Source organism: Oncorhynchus keta, chromosome 14 (genome assembly GCF_023373465.1).
Source record: "Oncorhynchus keta strain PuntledgeMale-10-30-2019 chromosome 14, Oket_V2, whole genome shotgun sequence".
Lineage (NCBI taxonomy): Eukaryota > Metazoa > Chordata > Actinopteri > Salmoniformes > Salmonidae > Oncorhynchus > Oncorhynchus keta.
Window position 1 is genome coordinate 7,347,930 of NC_068434.1, and position 19,280 is coordinate 7,367,209.

The following is a 19,280-nucleotide window of genomic DNA, read 5'->3' on the forward strand; positions in this document are numbered from 1 at the left end:
TTTGTCGACATTGAGTGAGAGGTTATTTTCCTGGCACCACACTCCCAGAGCCCTGACCTCCTCTCTGTAACTGTGTCGTCCTTGTTGGTAATCAGGCCTATTTCTGTTGTGTCCTCTGCAAACTTGATAATTGAGTTGGAGACATGTGTGGCCATCTAGTCATGGGTGAATAGGGTGTATCAGAGGGGGCTGAGCACACACCCTTGTGGGTCACCAATTTGTAAGTCGCTCTGGATAAGAGCGTCTGCTAAATGACTTAAATGAGGGAATACCCCCTGTATTGGACAAAAATGAATGGCATGTCATTGGCATCGGACAAACCATATACACATTGGCCAATACCACCCAATTCGGCGTTGATTCATGCAAAGTGTATTGCAAATGCCATATGGTAATTGCCAGTTGTAACACTTTAAAAATTCAACAGGGGGCAAATGCGCTCCACCGGGGTTTTCATATTGGATATGTAACCCAAATTAATGTCCAAAAGTAAAATTTTGAAAAAATGAACTTTTTTCAAAAACTTATCACCCCTTAAAGTGCTTTCTGGACCGTTTTCGAAATTCTTTCGATTTTTGTCAATTACACATGTGTAAGAACTGTATGAATATACTTTTGTCCAATTTTATTATCATAATTTTTTTTAATTTTTTTTATATGCGCATAAGGAATATGTTTTGTCCAATTCCAATATGATTTCATAGGAAGTCAAAAGTCAAAAGTCAAAAATGTCAAAATTTTGTAAAAAACTTCACACACCCATAAAAAAGTGCTTTCTGGACCGTTTTCGAAATTCTTTCGATTTTTGTCAATTACACATGTGTAAGAACTGTATGAATATACTTTTGTCCAATTTTATTATCATAATTTTTTTTTTTTTTTTACATGCGCATAAGGAATATGTTTTGTCCAATTCCAATATGATTTCATAGGAAGTCAAAAGTCAAAAGTCAAAAATGTCAAAATTTTGTAAAAACTTCACACACCCTTAAAAGTGCTTTCTGGACCGTTTTTTGAAATTCTTTCAATTTTTTTGTCAATTACACATGTGTAAGAACTGTATGAATATACTTTTGTCCAATTTTATTATCATATTTTTTTATATTTTTTTAAATTGTGCATAAGGATTTTTTTGTGGGCCAAATGACGTAAGAAATTTGACATGCTCAAAAATCCTGCAGAAATGCAAAATTGACTGGCCTGATGAACTCGGGATGGCCGGGCAGTGATAGTTGTTCCTTTCCATCACTCGTTGTGTTGACTTCATCATGTCCATTTTGTGATGTTTTTCACTATATAATCATATTGCAAGTGCACGTGCATTTGCAATATGTTTCAATGTGCATTTACCATATGAAATTTGACCTTGCTCAAAAATGCAAAATTGACTGGTCTGATGAACACAGGATGGCCGAGCAGTGATAGTTGTACATTTCCATCACTCGTTGTGTTGATTTCATCATCTCCGTTAGGTGATGTTTTTACACTATAGAATCATATTGCAAATGCACGTGCATTGTTGTGCAACTGGTAACCCAAAAATAAAAATATGGTTGTAAATGCATTTACCGGTCATTCTGATATTAATGCTCGCTATGGGAACACAGGATGGCCGGGCAGTGATAGTTGTACATTTCCATCACTCGTTGTGTTGATTTCATCATGTCCATTAGGTGATGTTTTTACACTATAGAATCATATTGCAAGTGCGCGCATTTGCAATATGTTTCAATGTGCATTTACCATATGAAATTTGACATGCTCAAAAATGCAAAATTGACTGGTCTGATGGACACAGGATGGCCGAGCAGTGATAGTTGTACATTTCCATCACTCGTTGTGTTGATTTCATCATGTCCATTAGGTGATGTTTTTACACTATAGAATCATATTGCAAGTGCACGCGCATTTGCAATATGTTTCAATGTGCATTTACCATATGAAATTTGACATGCTCAAAAATGCAAAATTGACTGGTCTGATGAACACAGGATGGCTGAGCAGTGATAGTTGTACATTTCCATCACCTGTTGTGTTGATTTCATCATGTCCATTTGTTTATGTTTTCTCACTTTTGCAAAGTCACTGTGCATTTGCAATATGGTTCAATGGGCAGGTACCATCACGAATTTGTCATGCTATAAAAATCCTGCAGGAATGTGAAATTGACTGGTCTGATGAACACAGGATGGCCGAGCAGTGATAGTTGTACATTTCCATCACTTGTTGTGTTGATTTCATCATGTCCATTAGGTGATGTTTTTCACTATAGAATCATATTGCAAATGCACGTGCATTGTTGTGCAACTAGTAATTTGACATGCTCAAAAATTAAAATATGGTTGTAAATGCATTTACCAGGACTCCTATTATCCATGCCCTGTATGGGAGTACCATACTCCATTTGTCTATCTACTGGGGGCAGTCCTGTGTGCTTTATGGACTGTTTAAAATATTCTGATGGATCGCATGTTGTGCAACTGGTGATTGAAAATAGGCACCTGGTAACCCAAAAATGAAAATATGGTTGTGAATGCATTTACCGGTCATTCTGATATTAATGCCCGCTATGGGAACACAGGATGGCCGGGCAGTGATAGTTGTACATTTCCATCACTCGTTGTGTTGATTTCATCATGTCCATTAGGTGATGTTTTTACACTATAGAATCATATTGCAAGTGCGCGCATTTGCAATATGTTTCAAAATGCATTTACCATATGAAATTTGAAATGCTCAAAAATGCAAAATTGACTGGTCTGATGGACACAGGATGGCCGAGCAGTGATAGTTGTACATTTCCATCACTCGTTGTGTTGATTTCATCATGTCCATTAGGTGATGTTTTTCACTATAGAATCATATTGCAAATGCGTGCATTTGTATGTTTCAATGTGCATTTACCAAAAATAAAATTTGAAATGCATTTACTCAAAAATGCAAAATTGACTGGTCTGATGGACACAGGATGGCCGGGCAGTGATAGTTGTACATTTCCATCACTCGTTGTGTTGATTTCATCATGTCCATTAGGTGATGTTTTTACACTATAGAATCATATTGCAAGTGCGCGCGCATTTTGCAATATGTTTCAATGTGCATTTACCATATGAAATTTGACATGCTCAAAAATGCAAAATTGACTGGTCTGATGGACACAGGATGGCCGAGCAGTGATAGTTGTACATTTCCATCACTCGTTGTGTTGATTTCATCATGTCCATTAGGTGATGTTTTTACACTATAGAATCATATTGCAAATGCACGTGCATTTTGCAATATGTTTCCAATAAAAATGCATTGTAAATGCATTTGACATGCTCAAAATGCAAAATTGACTGGTCTGATGGAACACAGGATGGCCGGGCAGTGATAGTTGTACATTTCCATCACTCGTTGTGTTGATTTCATCATGTCCATTAGGTGATGTTTTTCACTATAGAATCATATTGCAAGTGCGCGCGCATTTGCAATATGTTTCAATGGCATTTACCATATGAAATTTGACATGCTCAAAAATGCAAAATTGACTGGTCTGATGGACACAGGATGGCCGAGCAGTGATAGTTGTACATTTCCATCACTCGTTGTGTTGATTTCATCATGTCCATTAGGTGATGTTTTTCACTATAGAATCATATTGCAAATGCATTTGCAATATGTTTCAATGCATTTACCATATGTTGTGCTCAAAAATGCAAAATTGACTGGTCTGATGAACACAGGATGGCTGAGCAGTGATAGTTGTACATTTCCATCACCTGTTGTGTTGATTTCATCATGTCCATTTGTTTATGTTTTCTCACTTTTGCATTCACTGTGCATTTGCAATATGGTTCAATGGGCATTTACCATATTTTGACATGCTCAAAAATCCTGCAAAAAATTGACTGGTCTGATGAACACAGGATGGCCGAGCAGTGATAGTTGTACATTTCCATCACTTGTTGTGTTGATTTCATCATGTCCATTAGGTGATGTTTTTTCACTATAGAATCATATTGCAAATGCACGTGCATTGTTTGCAATATGTAACAAAAATAAAAATATGGTTGTAAATGCATTTACATGGTCATTCTGAAAATTGACTGGTCTGATGGGAACACAGGATGGCCGGCAGTGATAGTTGTACATTTCCATCACTCGTTGTGTTGATTTCATCATGTCCATTAGGTGATGTTTTTCACTATAGAATCATATTGCAAGTGCGCGCGCATTTGCAATATGTTTCAATGTGCATTTACCATATGAAATTTGACATGCTCAAAAATGCAAAATTGACTGGTCTGATGGACACAGGATGGCCGAGCAGTGATAGTTGTACATTTCCATCACCTGTTGTGTTGATTTCATCATGTCCATTTGTTGATGTTTTCTCACTATTGAATCATATTGCAAGTGTGCATTTGCAATATGGTTCAATGGGCAGGTACCATCACGAATTTGTCATGCTATAAAAATGCAAAATTGACTGGTCTGATGGACACAGGATGGCCGAGCAGTGATAGTTGTACATTTCCATCACTTGTTGTGTTGATTTCATCATGTCCATTAGGTGATGTTTTTCACTATAGAATCATATTGCAAATGCACGTGCATTGTTGTGCAACTGGTAACCCAAAAATAAAAATATGGTTGTAAATGCATTTACCGGTCATTCTGATATTAAAAATGCTCGCTATGGGAACACAGGATGGCCGGGCAGTGATAGTTGTACATTTCCATCACTCGTTGTGTTGATTTCATCATGTCCATTAGGTGATGTTTTTACACTATAGAATCATATTGCAAGTGCGCGCGCATTTGCAATATGTTTCAATGTGCATTTACCATATGAAATTTGACATGCTCAAAAATGCAAAATTGACTGGTCTGATGGACACAGGATGGCCGAGCAGTGATAGTTGTACATTTCCATCACTCGTTGTGTTGATTTCATCATGTCCATTAGGTGATGTTTTTACACTATAGAATCATATTGCAAGTGCGCGCGCATTTGCAATATGTTTCAATGTGCATTACCATATGAAATTTGACATGCTCAAAAATGCAAAATTGACTGGTCTGATGGACACAGGATGGCCGAGCAGTGATAGTTGTACATTTCCATCACTCGTTGTGTTGATTTCATCATGTCCATTAGGTGATGTTTTTACACTATAGAATCATATTGCAAGTGCGCGCGCATTTGCAATATGTTTCAATGTGCATTTACCATATGAAATTTGACATGCTCAAAAATGCAAAATTGACTGGTCTGATGAACACAGGATGGCTGAGCAGTGATAGTTGTACATTTCCATCACTCGTTGTGTTGATTTCATCATGTCCATTTGTTTATGTTTTCTCACTTTTGCAAAGTCACTGTGCATTTGCAATATGGTTCAATGGGCAGGTACCATCACGAATTTGTCATGCTATAAAAATCCTGCAGGAATGTGAAATTGACTGGCCCGATGAACTCGGGATAGCTGGGCAGTGATTCTGGTTCATCTCCATGGCTCGTTAGGGTTGATTTCAGAATGTCACTTTTGGTGATGGTCCCTCTCCGTTTAAACATATTGCTAATGTACAAAAGTCAACTAGCAAGTCAGTGTCCATCAGTCAATTAGATGTCATTTTGACACCAAACTGATACCAATTGACACCAAACCCACTTTTTCCAACTCATTTAGAAGCCAACTATCATATATGTCAGAGCAGGCCCATAATTCACAGCGCCTTTAGTTTAAAACATAATAAAAACGTAAAACACATAGTTACGTTCTAGCTGCGGGTCCAGGTCAGACATTATGTGAAGGCCTATGTGAGGCGACCCCGAATCCCGAGTTTCGGCTCGATAGGTCCTTCGGTGCCCGAGTAAAACCCTAATTGGTGCTGAAAATCCACTTTTTTCCATGCCTTGCTATGGGGTCCTTGAATGAGCTATCGGACCGAAACGTTGGGGTCCGTCTCTATGGGCCGAGCCGGTTCCAATGCACCTAGTCTTGTGTCTCTGAGACTTTTCTAAATGTCGCCATTTTCGTAATGGTCAAAATGAATTGAAATCATTGCAAATGTACGAGGCTATTTCTCGGTCCGAGAACCTTCTAGAGCCACCTAACTCACCACGCACTATCGACCCGAGGTCTAGAACAGGTTTCTAAAGTTTCGGAACTCTAGGTCTGACGGTTCTTTTTAGCTCGAACAAAGCTAACTATTGGAGGCACTGTCTGTCTCTACAACCCCCAATACGTCCCTCCTTCCAAGTTGTGTGTCTGTGTGATTTAGTTTTCCTTTGAAATTTTATGGGAAAAATGACTGATTTACAGTTCATGGGGGTTGCCTAATCACACATATGAAGTTTTGGACAGATCTGACTTTTTTAACCCCTCGAAACAGCCCCTGAGACACCAATTAAGGCACTTCCGGTTGGCACAGGAAGCTATAAGTCAACACATATCCTCACTGGGCTATGCTTTTACAGAATCCTGTGTTTTAAGTCCTTACGTTAAGAATTGACTGATTTACACAGGGTTGAATGCACTATGTCTATCAAACTGCAGGCAGGTAATGGAAAAACACTTTTAGGGTGATTTTAACCACTTCCGGTTGGTCCAGGAAGCCTAGAATCAACACAGGTAGACCTCATACTGGCCTGATGGACTGTTATCAAAGACAGGTTCATACGGCATTCATAACCCATATAGACTTCAGGTTGAATTTAGGGGTGCAGGCAATGTATTCCTATGGGAGAGAAGTCAATGCAAACTATTTGAAGTAAACACCTTCTTTTAACTATTAAGGGTTAATGCCACACGGTCAAGGTTAGGCTTGCACGGATCGGAAGGACCTTAGGAACGTACCTGAGGTCGAATTGTGCTTCTCACCCTAACGGTTCTCTCACTGTCACCCAAAAGCAAATGACGTTGTGGGGCAGGCTTCATTTTGGGCCTACTTTTCTAATGGTCGCTGCGCTCAGACCGAGCGAGCTACGGTCAAGCGGGATATCTCGTTGAACTCGGCACGGCCTAGAGATTATGTTTATGCCATTGCCTGCTCTCTGTGTCTTTGAGAACCGCACTTTTCACTCCATCCTTGCTGTGTGTGCGTGTGAGAGCTTTTCTTTGACATCTGTTGGGAGAAATGACTGATTTACAGTTCATGAGGGTTACCTAGTCACACATATGAAGTTTTGAAAAGATCTGACCTTTTTAACCCTTGGAAACTGCCACTGTGACATCATTAAAGGCACTTCCGGTTGGCACAGGAAGCTATAAGTAAACCCATGTCTTGATTGACATAGAAACTTACAGAATCCTGAGTTTTAAGTCCTTACGTTAAGAATTGACTGATTTACACAGGGTTGAATGCACTATGTCTATCAAACTGCAGGCAGGTAATGGAAAAACACTTTTAGGGTGATTTTAACCACTTCCGGTTGGTCCAGGAAGCCTAGAATCAACACAGGTAGACCTCATACTGGCCTGATGGACTGTTACCAAAGACAGGTTCATACGGCATTCATAACCCATATAGACTTCAGGTTGAATTTAGGGGTGCAGGCAATGTATTCCTATGGGGAGAGAAATCAATGCAAACTATTTGAAGTAAACACCTTCTTTTAACTATTAAGGGTTAATGCCACACGGTCAAGGTTAGGCTTGCACGGATCAGAAGGACCTTAGGAACGTACCTGAGGTCGAATTGTGCTTCTCACCCTAACGGTTCTCTCACTGTCACCCAAAAGCAAATGACGTTGTGGGGCAGGCTTCATTTTGGGCCTACTTTTCTAATGGTCGCTGCGCTCAGACCGAGCGAGCTACGGTCAAGCGGGATATCTCGTTGAACTCGGCACGGCCTAGACATTATGTTTATGCCATTGCCTGCTCTCTGTGTCTTTGAGAACCACACTTTTTCACTCCATCCTTGCTGTGTGTGCGTGTGAGAGCTTTTCTTTGACATCTGTTGGGAGAGATGACTGATTTACAGTTCATGAGGGTTACCTAGTCACACATATGAAGTTTTGAAAAGATCTGACTTTTTTAACCCCTCGAAACAGCCCCTGAGACACCAATTAAGGCACTTCCGGTTGTCACAGGAAGCTATAAGTCAACATATATCCTCACTGGGCTATGCTTTTACAGAATCCTGAGTTTTAAGTCCTTACGTTAAGAATTGACTGATTTACACAGGGTTGAATGCACTATGTCTATCAAACTGCAGGCAGGTAATGGAAAAACACTTTTAGGGTGATTTTAACCACTTCCGGTTGGTCCAGGAAGCTTAGAATCAACACAGGTAGACCTCATACTGGCCTGATGGACTGTTACCAAAGACAGGTTCATACGGCATTCATAACCCATATAGACTTCAGGTTGAATTTAGGGGTAAAGGCAATGTATTCCTATGGGGATAGAAGTCAATGCAAACTCTTTGAAGTAAACACCTTCTTTTAACTATTAAGGGTTAATGCCACACGGTCAAGGTTAGGCTTGCACGGATCGGAAGGACCTTAGGAACGTACCTGAGGTCGAATTGTGCTTCTCACCCTAACGGTTCTCTCACTGTCACCCAAAAGCAAATGACATTGAGGGCCAGGCTTCCTTTTGCGCCTTCTTTTTTCAAGGTCGCTGCACTCAGAGCGAGCTACGGTCAAGCGGGCGTCTCGTTGAACTCTGCACAGCCTGGAGACTATGGTGATGCCATTTTTTGTGTTGATTTCAGAATGCCATTTTGGTGATGGTCCCTCTCCGTTTAAACATATTGCTAATGTACAAAAGTCAACTAGCAAGTCAGTGTCCACCAGTCAATTAGATGTCATTCTGACACCAAACTGATACCAATTGACACCAAACCCACTTTTTCCAACTCATTTAGAAGCCAACTATCACATATGTCAGAGCAGGCCCATAATTCACAGCGCCATTAGTTTAAAACATAATAAAACGTAAAACACATAGTTACGTTCTAGCTGCGGGTCCAGGTCAGACATTATGTGAAGGCCTATGTGAGGCGACCCCGAATCCCGAGTTTCGGCTCGATAGGTCCTTCGGTGCCCGAGTAAAACCCTAATTGGTGCTGAAAATCCACTTTTTTTCCATGCCTTGCTATGGGGTCCTTGAATGAGCTATCGGACCGAAACGTTGGGGTCCGTCTCTATGGGCCGAGCCGGTTCCAATGCACCTAGTCTTGTGTCTCTGAGACTTTTCTAAATGTCGCCATTTTCGTAATGGTCAAAATGAATTGAAATCATTGCAAATGTACGAGGCTATTTCTCGGTCCGAGAACCTTCTAGAGCCACCTAACTCACCACGCACTATCGACCCGAGGTCTAGAACAGGTTTCTAAAGTTTCGAACTCTAGGTCTGACGGTTCTTTTAGCTCGAACAAAGCTAACTATTGGAGGCACTGTCTGTCTCTACAACCCCCAATACGTCCCTCCTTCCAAGTTGTGTGTCTGTGTGATTTAGTTTTCCTTTGAAATTTTATGGGAAAAATGACTGATTTACAGTTCATGGGGGTTGCCTAATCACACATATGAAGTTTTGGACAGATCTGACTTTTTTAACCCCTCGAAACAGCCCCTGAGACACCAATTAAGGCACTTCCGGTTGTCACAGGAAGCTATAAGTCAACACATATCCTCACTGGGCTATGCTTTTACAGAATCCTGAGTTTTAAGTCCTTACGTTAAGAATTGACTGATTTACACAGGGTTGAATGCACTATGTCTATCAAACTGCAGGCAGGTAATGGAAAAACACTTTTAGGGTGATTTTAACCACTTCCGGTTGGTCCAGGAAGCTTAGAATCAACACAGGTAGACCTCATACTGGCCTGATGGACTGTTACCAAAGACAGGTTCATACGGCATTCATAACCCATATAGACTTCAGGTTGAATTTAGGGGTAAAGGCAATGTATTCCTATGGGGAGAAATCAATGCAAACTTTTTGAAGTAAACACCATCTTTTAACTATTAAGGGTTAATGCCACACTGTCAACGTTAGGCTTGCACGGATCGGAAGGACCTTAGGAACATACCTGAGGTCGAATTGTGCTTCTCACCCTAACGGTTCTCTCACTGTCACCCAAAAGCAAATGACGTTGTGGGGCAGGCTTCATTTGGGCCTACTTTTCTAATGGTCGCTGTGCTCAGACCGAGCGAGCTACGGTCAAGCGGGATATCTCGTTGAACTCGGCACGGCCTAGACATTATGTTTATGCCATTGCCTGCTCTCTGTGTCTTTAAGAACCACACTTTTTCACTCCATCCTTGCTGTGTGTGCGTGTGAGAGCTTTTCTTTGACATCTGCTGGGAGAAATGACTGATTTACAGTTCACGAGGGTTACCTAGTCACACATATGAAGTTTTGAAAAGATCTGACCTTTTTAACCCATGGAAACTGCCACTGTGACACCATTAAAGGCACTTCCGTTTGGCACAGGAAGCTATAAATAAACTCATATCATGATTGGGGTATGCCTTTACAGAATCCCGAGTTTTAAGTCTTTACGTTAAGAACTGAGTTATTTACGGAGGGTTTAGTGAGTGTGTGTTATTTCAGAAAATCATAGAAAATCACAGAAATCTCGCAGAGCTCCGCAGCACACTTTAAAAGATTCGTAAGAACAACCTGCAACTGGATCTGTAACCGTTGAAAAAAAAAAAACACCTATCCGTGAACATCACCAAGGTGTCGTTGTGCGATTTCTCTTAAATGACGATAGATAAATGGCTGGTTCTTTTTTATTGACACCGGAGGCTCCTTGACTTTGACGTGAAGTGGAAAAATAATTTCTCTATTTTCATTTTGGACCTTTAATCCCAGATAAATGGCCATAACTCAAAAACCGTTGAGGCCTAGACGCCATCTTGTTCGGGGCCAACTGCCCATTATGCCGCCCCTACGCTCACCGAGTTTCGGCTTCTAAATATTTTCAGTTTTCGAGATAAGGCCCCGTCGTGAATCGTGATGTTTTGTAGCAATAGCCATATGATTGCTTATGCCCTCTTGTGGGAATTTCCGGGACATGGGAAAAATGACATAAATCTTATTATTTTTGTAAAACGGAAACCGAATGTCCGACAACGTTCATTTGATGACTTCCTGGTAGGTCCGGCCCTGCCGCTCGGCCCGACGCCGTCCGCGAATTTTACAAACGATTTCGGACGTCTAGTAAGGGACCGTACATTTGCAATATGGACTTTCTCACTAACCATACAGGTACTGCCGAATTCTTCCCTTAAGGTATGTAGCCTCCATATTGACTCTGTACCAGTACTCCCTGTGTATAGCCTCCACATTGACTCTGTACCGGTACCCCCTGTATATATTGTTATTGTTACTACTTTTCTTCAATTACTTGTTACTTTAATCTCTTATTCTCATCTGTATTTTTTGAAACTGCAATGTCGGTTAAGGGGCTCGTAAGTAAACATTTCACTGTCGGTTAAGGGGCTCGTAAGTAAACATTTCACTGTCGGTTAAGGGGCTCGTGAGTAAACATTTCACTGTCGGTTAAGGGGCTCGTAAGTAAACATTTCACTGTCGGTTAAGGGGCTCGTAAGTAAACATTTCACTGTCGGTTAAGGGGCTCGTAAGTAAACATTTCACTGTCAGTTAAGGGGCTCGTAAGTAAACATTTCACTGTCGGTTAAGGGGCTCGTGAGTAAACATTTTACTGTCGGCTAAGGAGCTCGTAAGTAAACATTTCACTGTCGGTTAAGGGGCTCGTAAGTAAACATTTCACTGTCGGTTAAGGGGCTCGTAAGTAAACATTTCACTGTCGGCTAAGGGGCTCGTGAGTAAACATTTTACTGTCGGTTAAGGGGCTCGTAAGTAAACATTTCACTGTCGGTTAAGGGGCTCGTAAGTAAACATTTCACTGTCGGTTAAGGGGCTTGTAAGTAAACATTTCACTGTCGGCTAAGGGGCTCGTGAGTAAACATTTTACTGTCGGTTAAGGGGCTCGTAAGTAAACATTTTACTGTCGGTTAAGGGGCTTGTAAGTAAACATTTCACTGTCGGTTAAGGGGTTCGTAAGTAAACATTTCACTGTCGGTTAAGGGGCTCGTAAGTAAACATTTCACTGTCGGTTAAGGGGCTCGTAAGTAAACATTTCACTGTCGGTTAAGGGGCTCATAAGTAAACATTTCACTGTCGGTTAAGGGGCTCGTAAGTAAACATTTCACTGTCGGTTAAGGGGCTCGTAAGTAAACATTTTACTGTCGGTTAAGGGGTTCGTAAGTAAACATTTTACTGTCGGTTAAGGGGCTCGTAAGTAAACATTTTACTGTCGGTTAAGGGGCTCGTAAGTAAACATTTTACTGTCGGTTAAGGGGCTCGTAAGTAAACATTTTACTGTCGGTTAAGGGGATCGTAAGTAAACATTTCACTGTCGGTTAAGGGGCTCGTAAGTAAACATTTTACTGTCGGTTAAGGGGCTCGCACGTAAACATTTTACTGTCGGTTAAGGGGCTCGTAAGTAAACATTTCACTGTCGGTTAAGGGGCTCGTAAGTAAACATTTTACTGTCGGTTAAGGGGCTCGTAAGTAAACATTTTACTGTCGGCTAAGGGGCTCGTAAGTAAACATTTCACTGTCGGTTAAGGGGCTCGTGAGTAAACATTTTACTGTCGGCTAAGGAGCTCGTAAGTAAACATTTCACTGTCGGTTAAGGGGCTCGTAAGTAAACATTTCACTGTCGGTTAAGGGGCTCGTAAGTAAACATTTCACTGTCGGCTAAGGGGCTCGTGAGTAAACATTTTACTGTCGGTTAAGGGGCTCGTAAGTAAACATTTCACTGTCGGTTAAGGGGCTCGTAAGTAAACATTTCACTGTCGGTTAAGGGGCTTGTAAGTAAACATTTCACTGTCGGCTAAGGGGCTCGTGAGTAAACATTTTACTGTCGGTTAAGGGGCTCGTAAGTAAACATTTTACTGTCGGTTAAGGGGCTTGTAAGTAAACATTTCACTGTCGGTTAAGGGGTTCGTAAGTAAACATTTCACTGTCGGTTAAGGGGCTCGTAAGTAAACATTTCACTGTCGGTTAAGGGGCTCGTAAGTAAACATTTCACTGTCGGTTAAGGGGCTCGTAAGTAAACATTTCACTGTCGGTTAAGGGGCTCGTAAGTAAACATTTCACTGTCGGTTAAGGGGCTCGTAAGTAAACATTTTACTGTCGGTTAAGGGGTTCGTAAGTAAACATTTTACTGTCGGTTAAGGGGCTCGTAAGTAAACATTTTACTGTCGGTTAAGGGGCTCGTAAGTAAACATTTTACTGTCGGTTAAGGGGCTCGTAAGTAAACATTTTACTGTCGGTTAAGGGGATCGTAAGTAAACATTTCACTGTCGGTTAAGGGGCTCGTAAGTAAACATTTTACTGTCGGTTAAGGGGCTCGCAAGTAAACATTTCACTGTCGGTTAAGGGGCTCGTAAGTAAACATTTCACTGTCGGTTAAGGGGCTCGTAAGTAAACATTTCACTGTCGGTTAAGGGGCTCGTAAGTAAACATTTTACTGTCGGCTAAGGGGCTCGTAAGTAAACATTTCACTGTCGGTTAAGGGGCTCGTAAGTAAACATTTTACTGGGAGGTGAAATTGTATTGAACCTGTTGTGTTCGGCGGATGTGACTAATAACATTTGATTTGATGACCAATGGGGGAATAGATTAGTGATTCTAATATAACAAGACCTCAATAATCTCCTGAAAGGTACTAAATTACATCTAAATATCCTCTGAATTCTCCCGTCGCCAAAACACCACTATAAAACCTAATACTGTATAAGCCCTTCAATAACTAGCGAAAGTTACCTGAATAAAATATCATATTTTTCTAATCCTCTACGATAAAACAGAGCAACATTAAATCTGCATGTTGTACTGCACAGAGCGGCAGTCTGCCAAGCTGAAATAAAACAGGTGATTTAGCCCCAGAGATGTTTCTCTGATATTACAACCGCCATCGTGCTAATTGCTAATCAGAAGCACATTTTTTGAGATAATGGTTTTCATTTTGGCGCCACTCAGAAGACTGTTGCGTTTGTGTGTGTGTGTGTGTGTGTGTGCGTGTGTGTGTGTGTGTGTGTGTGTGTGTGTGTGTGTGTGTGTGTGTGTGTGTGTGTGTGTGTGTGTGTGTGTGTGTGTGTGTGTGTGTGTGTGTGTGTGTGTGTGTGTGTGTGTGTGTGTGTGTGTGTGTGTGAGAGAGTCTCGTAGGTGGATTGTATTGAATGTTTGCTAATTAAACCGTTTCCCAAATATCGTCCCTCAAACACAATAAATATTTTTCTCTCTATATTTTTCTACTGTTTCTAATTTGTAGCCAGGATTTTATAGAGCCCTCAGAGGGAGAATATAGTTGTTGTTTTTTTATAGCGGTTACACTATAAGGAGTGATGGGAGGTAGAAGCCATTACTTTCACCGAAGACTCTCGGCTAGATCGTTACTGCAGAACCTAAATGAGAATTGTTCTCAATTAAATAACCTGGGTCGATTAAATCTAAATGAGATAGAAATAAATATCTAGCCCGGGCGGAGAACAAATGGTCTCAAAAGATTCCTGCAATAACAACAGAGGATCCTGGTAGGAATGGATACCGAGAATTCTCTCTCAGCAGTCGGTCACTCTCTCTCTCTCTCTCGTCTCTCGTCTCTCTCTCTCTCTCTCTCTCTCTCTCTCTCTCTCTCTCTCTCTCTCTCTCTCTCTCTCTCTCTCTCTCTCTCTCTCTCTCTCTCTCTCTCTCTCTCTCTCTCTCTCTCTCTCTCTCTCTCTCTCTCTCAATTCAATTCAATTCAATGGCTTTATTGGCATGGGAAACATGTGTTAACATTGCCAAAGCAAGTGAGGTAGACAACATACAAAGTGAATATATAAAGTGAAAAACTCTCTCTCTGTGTGTGTGTGTGTTTCTCTACCTGATTCTGTGTTTGTTGATGTCGTCCACAGTGAAAGAGGAGTACTCTGTCATGTCCTGGTGGTCTGAGTCTGACCCTGTCCTGGTCAGGATGCCGTACATAGGAACTGACACCAGCTGAATACGTACCTTCTCATCTGGAGAGGTGTCGCTCTGCAAAAAAATATGTGCATTTACAGTGAACACTGAGGATGTACCCTTATCAGACAGTATCCATCAGGCTATTGTGGCTGTTTGGTAATAATGTAGGACGACCAACAAAACCCATGAAGAACATCACATAACATTTCCACATAGTATCCTCTATGTAGTGTTCAATTCAGGCCGACATTACAGGAGACTTTTTAAAAACGGTTTTACATTACTTGGGGCTTGACATGAATGAATGATGTTTTACTTGGTCTGTAACACAATGGAGACTAAATATGCATTATATTGTGTTGTATGACGCAAGAAACCACTTTACCTAATACAACAAAGTATTATAACCAAACAGAGAAGTATACAATGTTGGCTACCCCTCTGCCTATTACCTTATTTACAAATTCAAGACTGTCGCAAAATACAACACTGCCCTTTTAAATAAAACAAGCTTTTTGGGGCTTTGAAAAAGGCAGCTTGAAATGCAGCCTGAGTCTTGTGCTCTTGTTGGAAGCAGTCACTCACCATTACTGACCAACACTTACCTATAACTGGGAAGATAACTCACTGACCATATAGCCCAGGTGAGTGTACTAACCATATAGCCCAGGTGAGTGTACTGACCATATAGACCAGGTGAGTGTACTGACCATATAGACCAGGTGAGTGTACTAACCATATAGCCCAGGTGAGTGTACTGACCATATAACCCAGGTGAGTGTACTGACCATATAACCATATAGCCCAGGTGAGTGTACTGACCATATAGCCCAGGTGAGTGTACTGACCATATAGCCCAGGTGAGTGTACTGACCATATAGACCAGGTGAGTGTACTGACCATATAGCCCAGGTGAGTGTACTAACCATATAGCCCAGGTGAGTGTACTGACCATATAGCCCAGGTGAGTGTACTGACCATATAGCCCAGGTGAGTGTACTGACCATATAACCATATAGCCCAGGTGAGTGTACTGACCATATAGCCCAGGTGAGTGTACTGACCATATAGACCAGGTGAGTGTACTGACCATATAGCCCAGGTGAGTGTACTGACCATATAACCATATAGCCCAGGTGAATGTACTGACCATATAGACCAGGTGAGTGTACTAACCATATAGCCCAGGTGAGTGTACTAACCATATAGCCCAGGTGAGTGTACTGACCATATAGACCAGGTGAGTGTACTGACCATATAGCCCAGGTGAGTGTACTGACCATATAGCCCAGGTGAGTGTACTGACCATATAGACCAGGTGAGTGTACTGACCATATAGCCCAGGTGAGTGTACTAACCATATAGACCAGGTGAGTGTACTGACCATATAGACCAGGTGAGTGTACTGACCATATAGCCCAGGTGAGTGTACTGACCATATAGCCCAGGTGAGTGTACTGACCATATAGCCCAGGTGAGTGTACTGACCATATAGACCAGGTGAGTGTACTGACCATATAGCCCAGGTGAGTGTACTAACCATATAGACCAGGTGAGTGTACTGACCATATAGACCAGGTGAGTGTACTGACCATATAGCCCAGGTGAGTGTACTGACCATATAGCCCAGGTGAGTGTACTGACCATATAGACCAGGTGAGTGTACTGACCATATAGCCCAGGTGAGTGTACTAACCATATAGACCAGGTGAGTGTACTGACCATATAGACCAGGTGAGTGTACTGACCATATAGCCCAGGTGAGTGTACTGACCATATAGCCCAGGTGAGTGTACTAACCATATAGCCCAGGTGAGTGTACTGACCATATAGACCAGGTGAGTGTACTGACCATATAGCCCAGGTGAGTGTACTGACCATATAGCCCAGGTGAGTGTACTGACCATATAGACCAGGTGAGTGTACTGACCATATAGCCCAGGTGAGTGTACTAACCATATAGACCAGGTGAGTGTACTGACCATATAGACCAGGTGAGTGTACTGACCATATAGCCCAGGTGAGTGTACTAACCATATAGCCCAGGTGAGTGTGTACTAACCATATAGCCCAGGTGAGTGTACTAACCATATAACCCAGGTGAGTGTACTGACCATATAGCCCAGGTGAGTGTACTAACCATATAACCCAGGTGAGTGTACTGACCATATAGACCAGGTGAGTGTACTGACCATATAGCCCAGGTGAGTGTACTGACCATATAGCCCAGGTGAGTGTACTAACCATATAGCCCAGGTGAGTGTACTAACCATATAACCCAGGTGAGTGTACTAACCATATAGCCCAGGTGAGTGTACTAACCATATAACCCAGGTGAGTGTACTGACCATATAGCCCAGGTGAGTGTACTGACCATATAGCCCAGGTGAGTGTACTGACCATATAGCCCAGGTGAGTGTACTAACCATATAGCCCAGGTGAGTGTACTAACCATATAGCCCAGGTGAGTGTACTAACCATATAGCCCAGGTGAGTGTACTGACCATATAGCCCAGGTGAGTGTACTGACCATATAGACCAGGTGAGTGTACTGACCATATAGCCCAGGTGAGTGTACTGACCATATAGCCCAGGTGAGTGTACTAACCATATAGCCCAGGTGAGTGTACTAACCATATAGCCCAGGTGAGTGTACTAACCATATAGCCCAGGTGAGTGTACTAACCATATAGCCCAGGTGAGTGTACTGACCATATAGCCCAGGTGAGTGTACTGACCATATAGCCCAGGTGAGTGTACTGACCATATAGACCAGGTGAGTGTACTAACCATATAACCCAGGTGAGTGTACTGACCATATAGACCAGGTGAGTGTACTGACCATATAGCCCAGGTGAGTGTACTAACCATATAGCCCAGGTGAGTGTACTAACCATATAACCCAGGTGAGTGTACTAACCATATAGACCAGGTGAGTGTACTGACCATATAGACCAGGTGAGTGTACTGACCATATAGACCAGGTGAGTGTACTGACCATATAGCCCAGGTGAGTGTACTGACCATATAGACCAGGTGAGTGTACTGACCATATAGACCAGGTGAGTGTACTAACCATATAACCCAGGTGAGTGTACTAACCATATAGCCCAGGTGAGTGTACTGACCATATAGACCAGGTGAGTGTACTAACCATATAGACCAGGTGAGTGTACTAACCATATAACCCAGGTGAGTGTACTAACCATATAGACCAGGTGAGTGTACTGACCATATAGACCAGGTGAATGTACTGACCATATAGACCAGGTGAGTGTACTGACCATATAGCCCAGGTGAGTGTACTAACCATATAGACCAGGTGAGTGTACTGACCATATAACCCAGGTGAGTGTACTAACCATATAGACCAGGTGAGTGTACTGACCATATAGACCAGGTGAGTGTACTGACCATATAGACCAGGTGAGTGTACTGACCATATAGCCCAGGTGAGTGTACTAACCATATAGCCCAGGTGAGTGTACTGACCATATAACCCAGGTGAGTGTACTAACCATATAACCCAGGTGAGTGTACTAACCATATAACCCAGGTGAGTGTACTAACCATATAGACCAGGTGAGTGTACTGACCATATAGACCAGGTGAGTGTACTGACCATATAGACCAGGTGAGTGTACTGACCATATAGCCCAGGTGAGTGTACTGACCATATAGACCAGGTGAGTGTACTGACCATATAGACCAGGTGAGTGTACTGACCATATAGACCAGGTGAGTGTACTGACCATATAGACCAGGTGAGTGTACTGACCATATAGACCAGGTGAGTGTACTGACCATATAGACCAGGTGAGTGTACTAACCATATAGACCAGGTGAGTGTACTAACCATATAACCCAGGTGAGTGTACTAACCATATAGACCAGGTGAGTGTACTGACCATATAGACCAGGTGAGTGTACTGACCATATAGACCAGGTGAGTGTACTGACCATATAGCCCAGGTGAGTGTACTGACCATATAGACCAGGTGAGTGTACTGACCATATAGACCAGGTGAGTGTACTAACCATATAGACCAGGTGAGTGTACTGACCATATAGACCAGGTGAGTGTACTGACCATATAGACCAGGTGAGTGTACTGACCATATAGACCAGGTGAGTGTACTGACCATATAGACCAGGTGAGTGTACTAACCATATAACCATATAGCCCAGGTGAGTGTACTAACCATATAGCCCAGGTGAGTGTACTAACCATATAACCCAGGTGAGTGTACTAACCATATAACCCAGGTGAGTGTACTAACCATATAACCCAGGTGAGTG

The 19,280-nt window shown here is 42.0% G+C and overlaps 1 protein-coding gene across 1 annotated transcript in view; it reads right to left on the reverse strand.

The window, feature by feature from the left end:
- LOC118380010 (extracellular matrix organizing protein FRAS1-like) overlaps positions 1-19,280 on the reverse strand; it is a 423,703-nt gene that overhangs the window by 107,700 nt on the left and 296,723 nt on the right. The window contains 1 exon segment of the mRNA XM_052462665.1: positions 14,902-15,053. Coding sequence (XP_052318625.1) covers positions 14,902-15,053 — 152 coding nt within the window.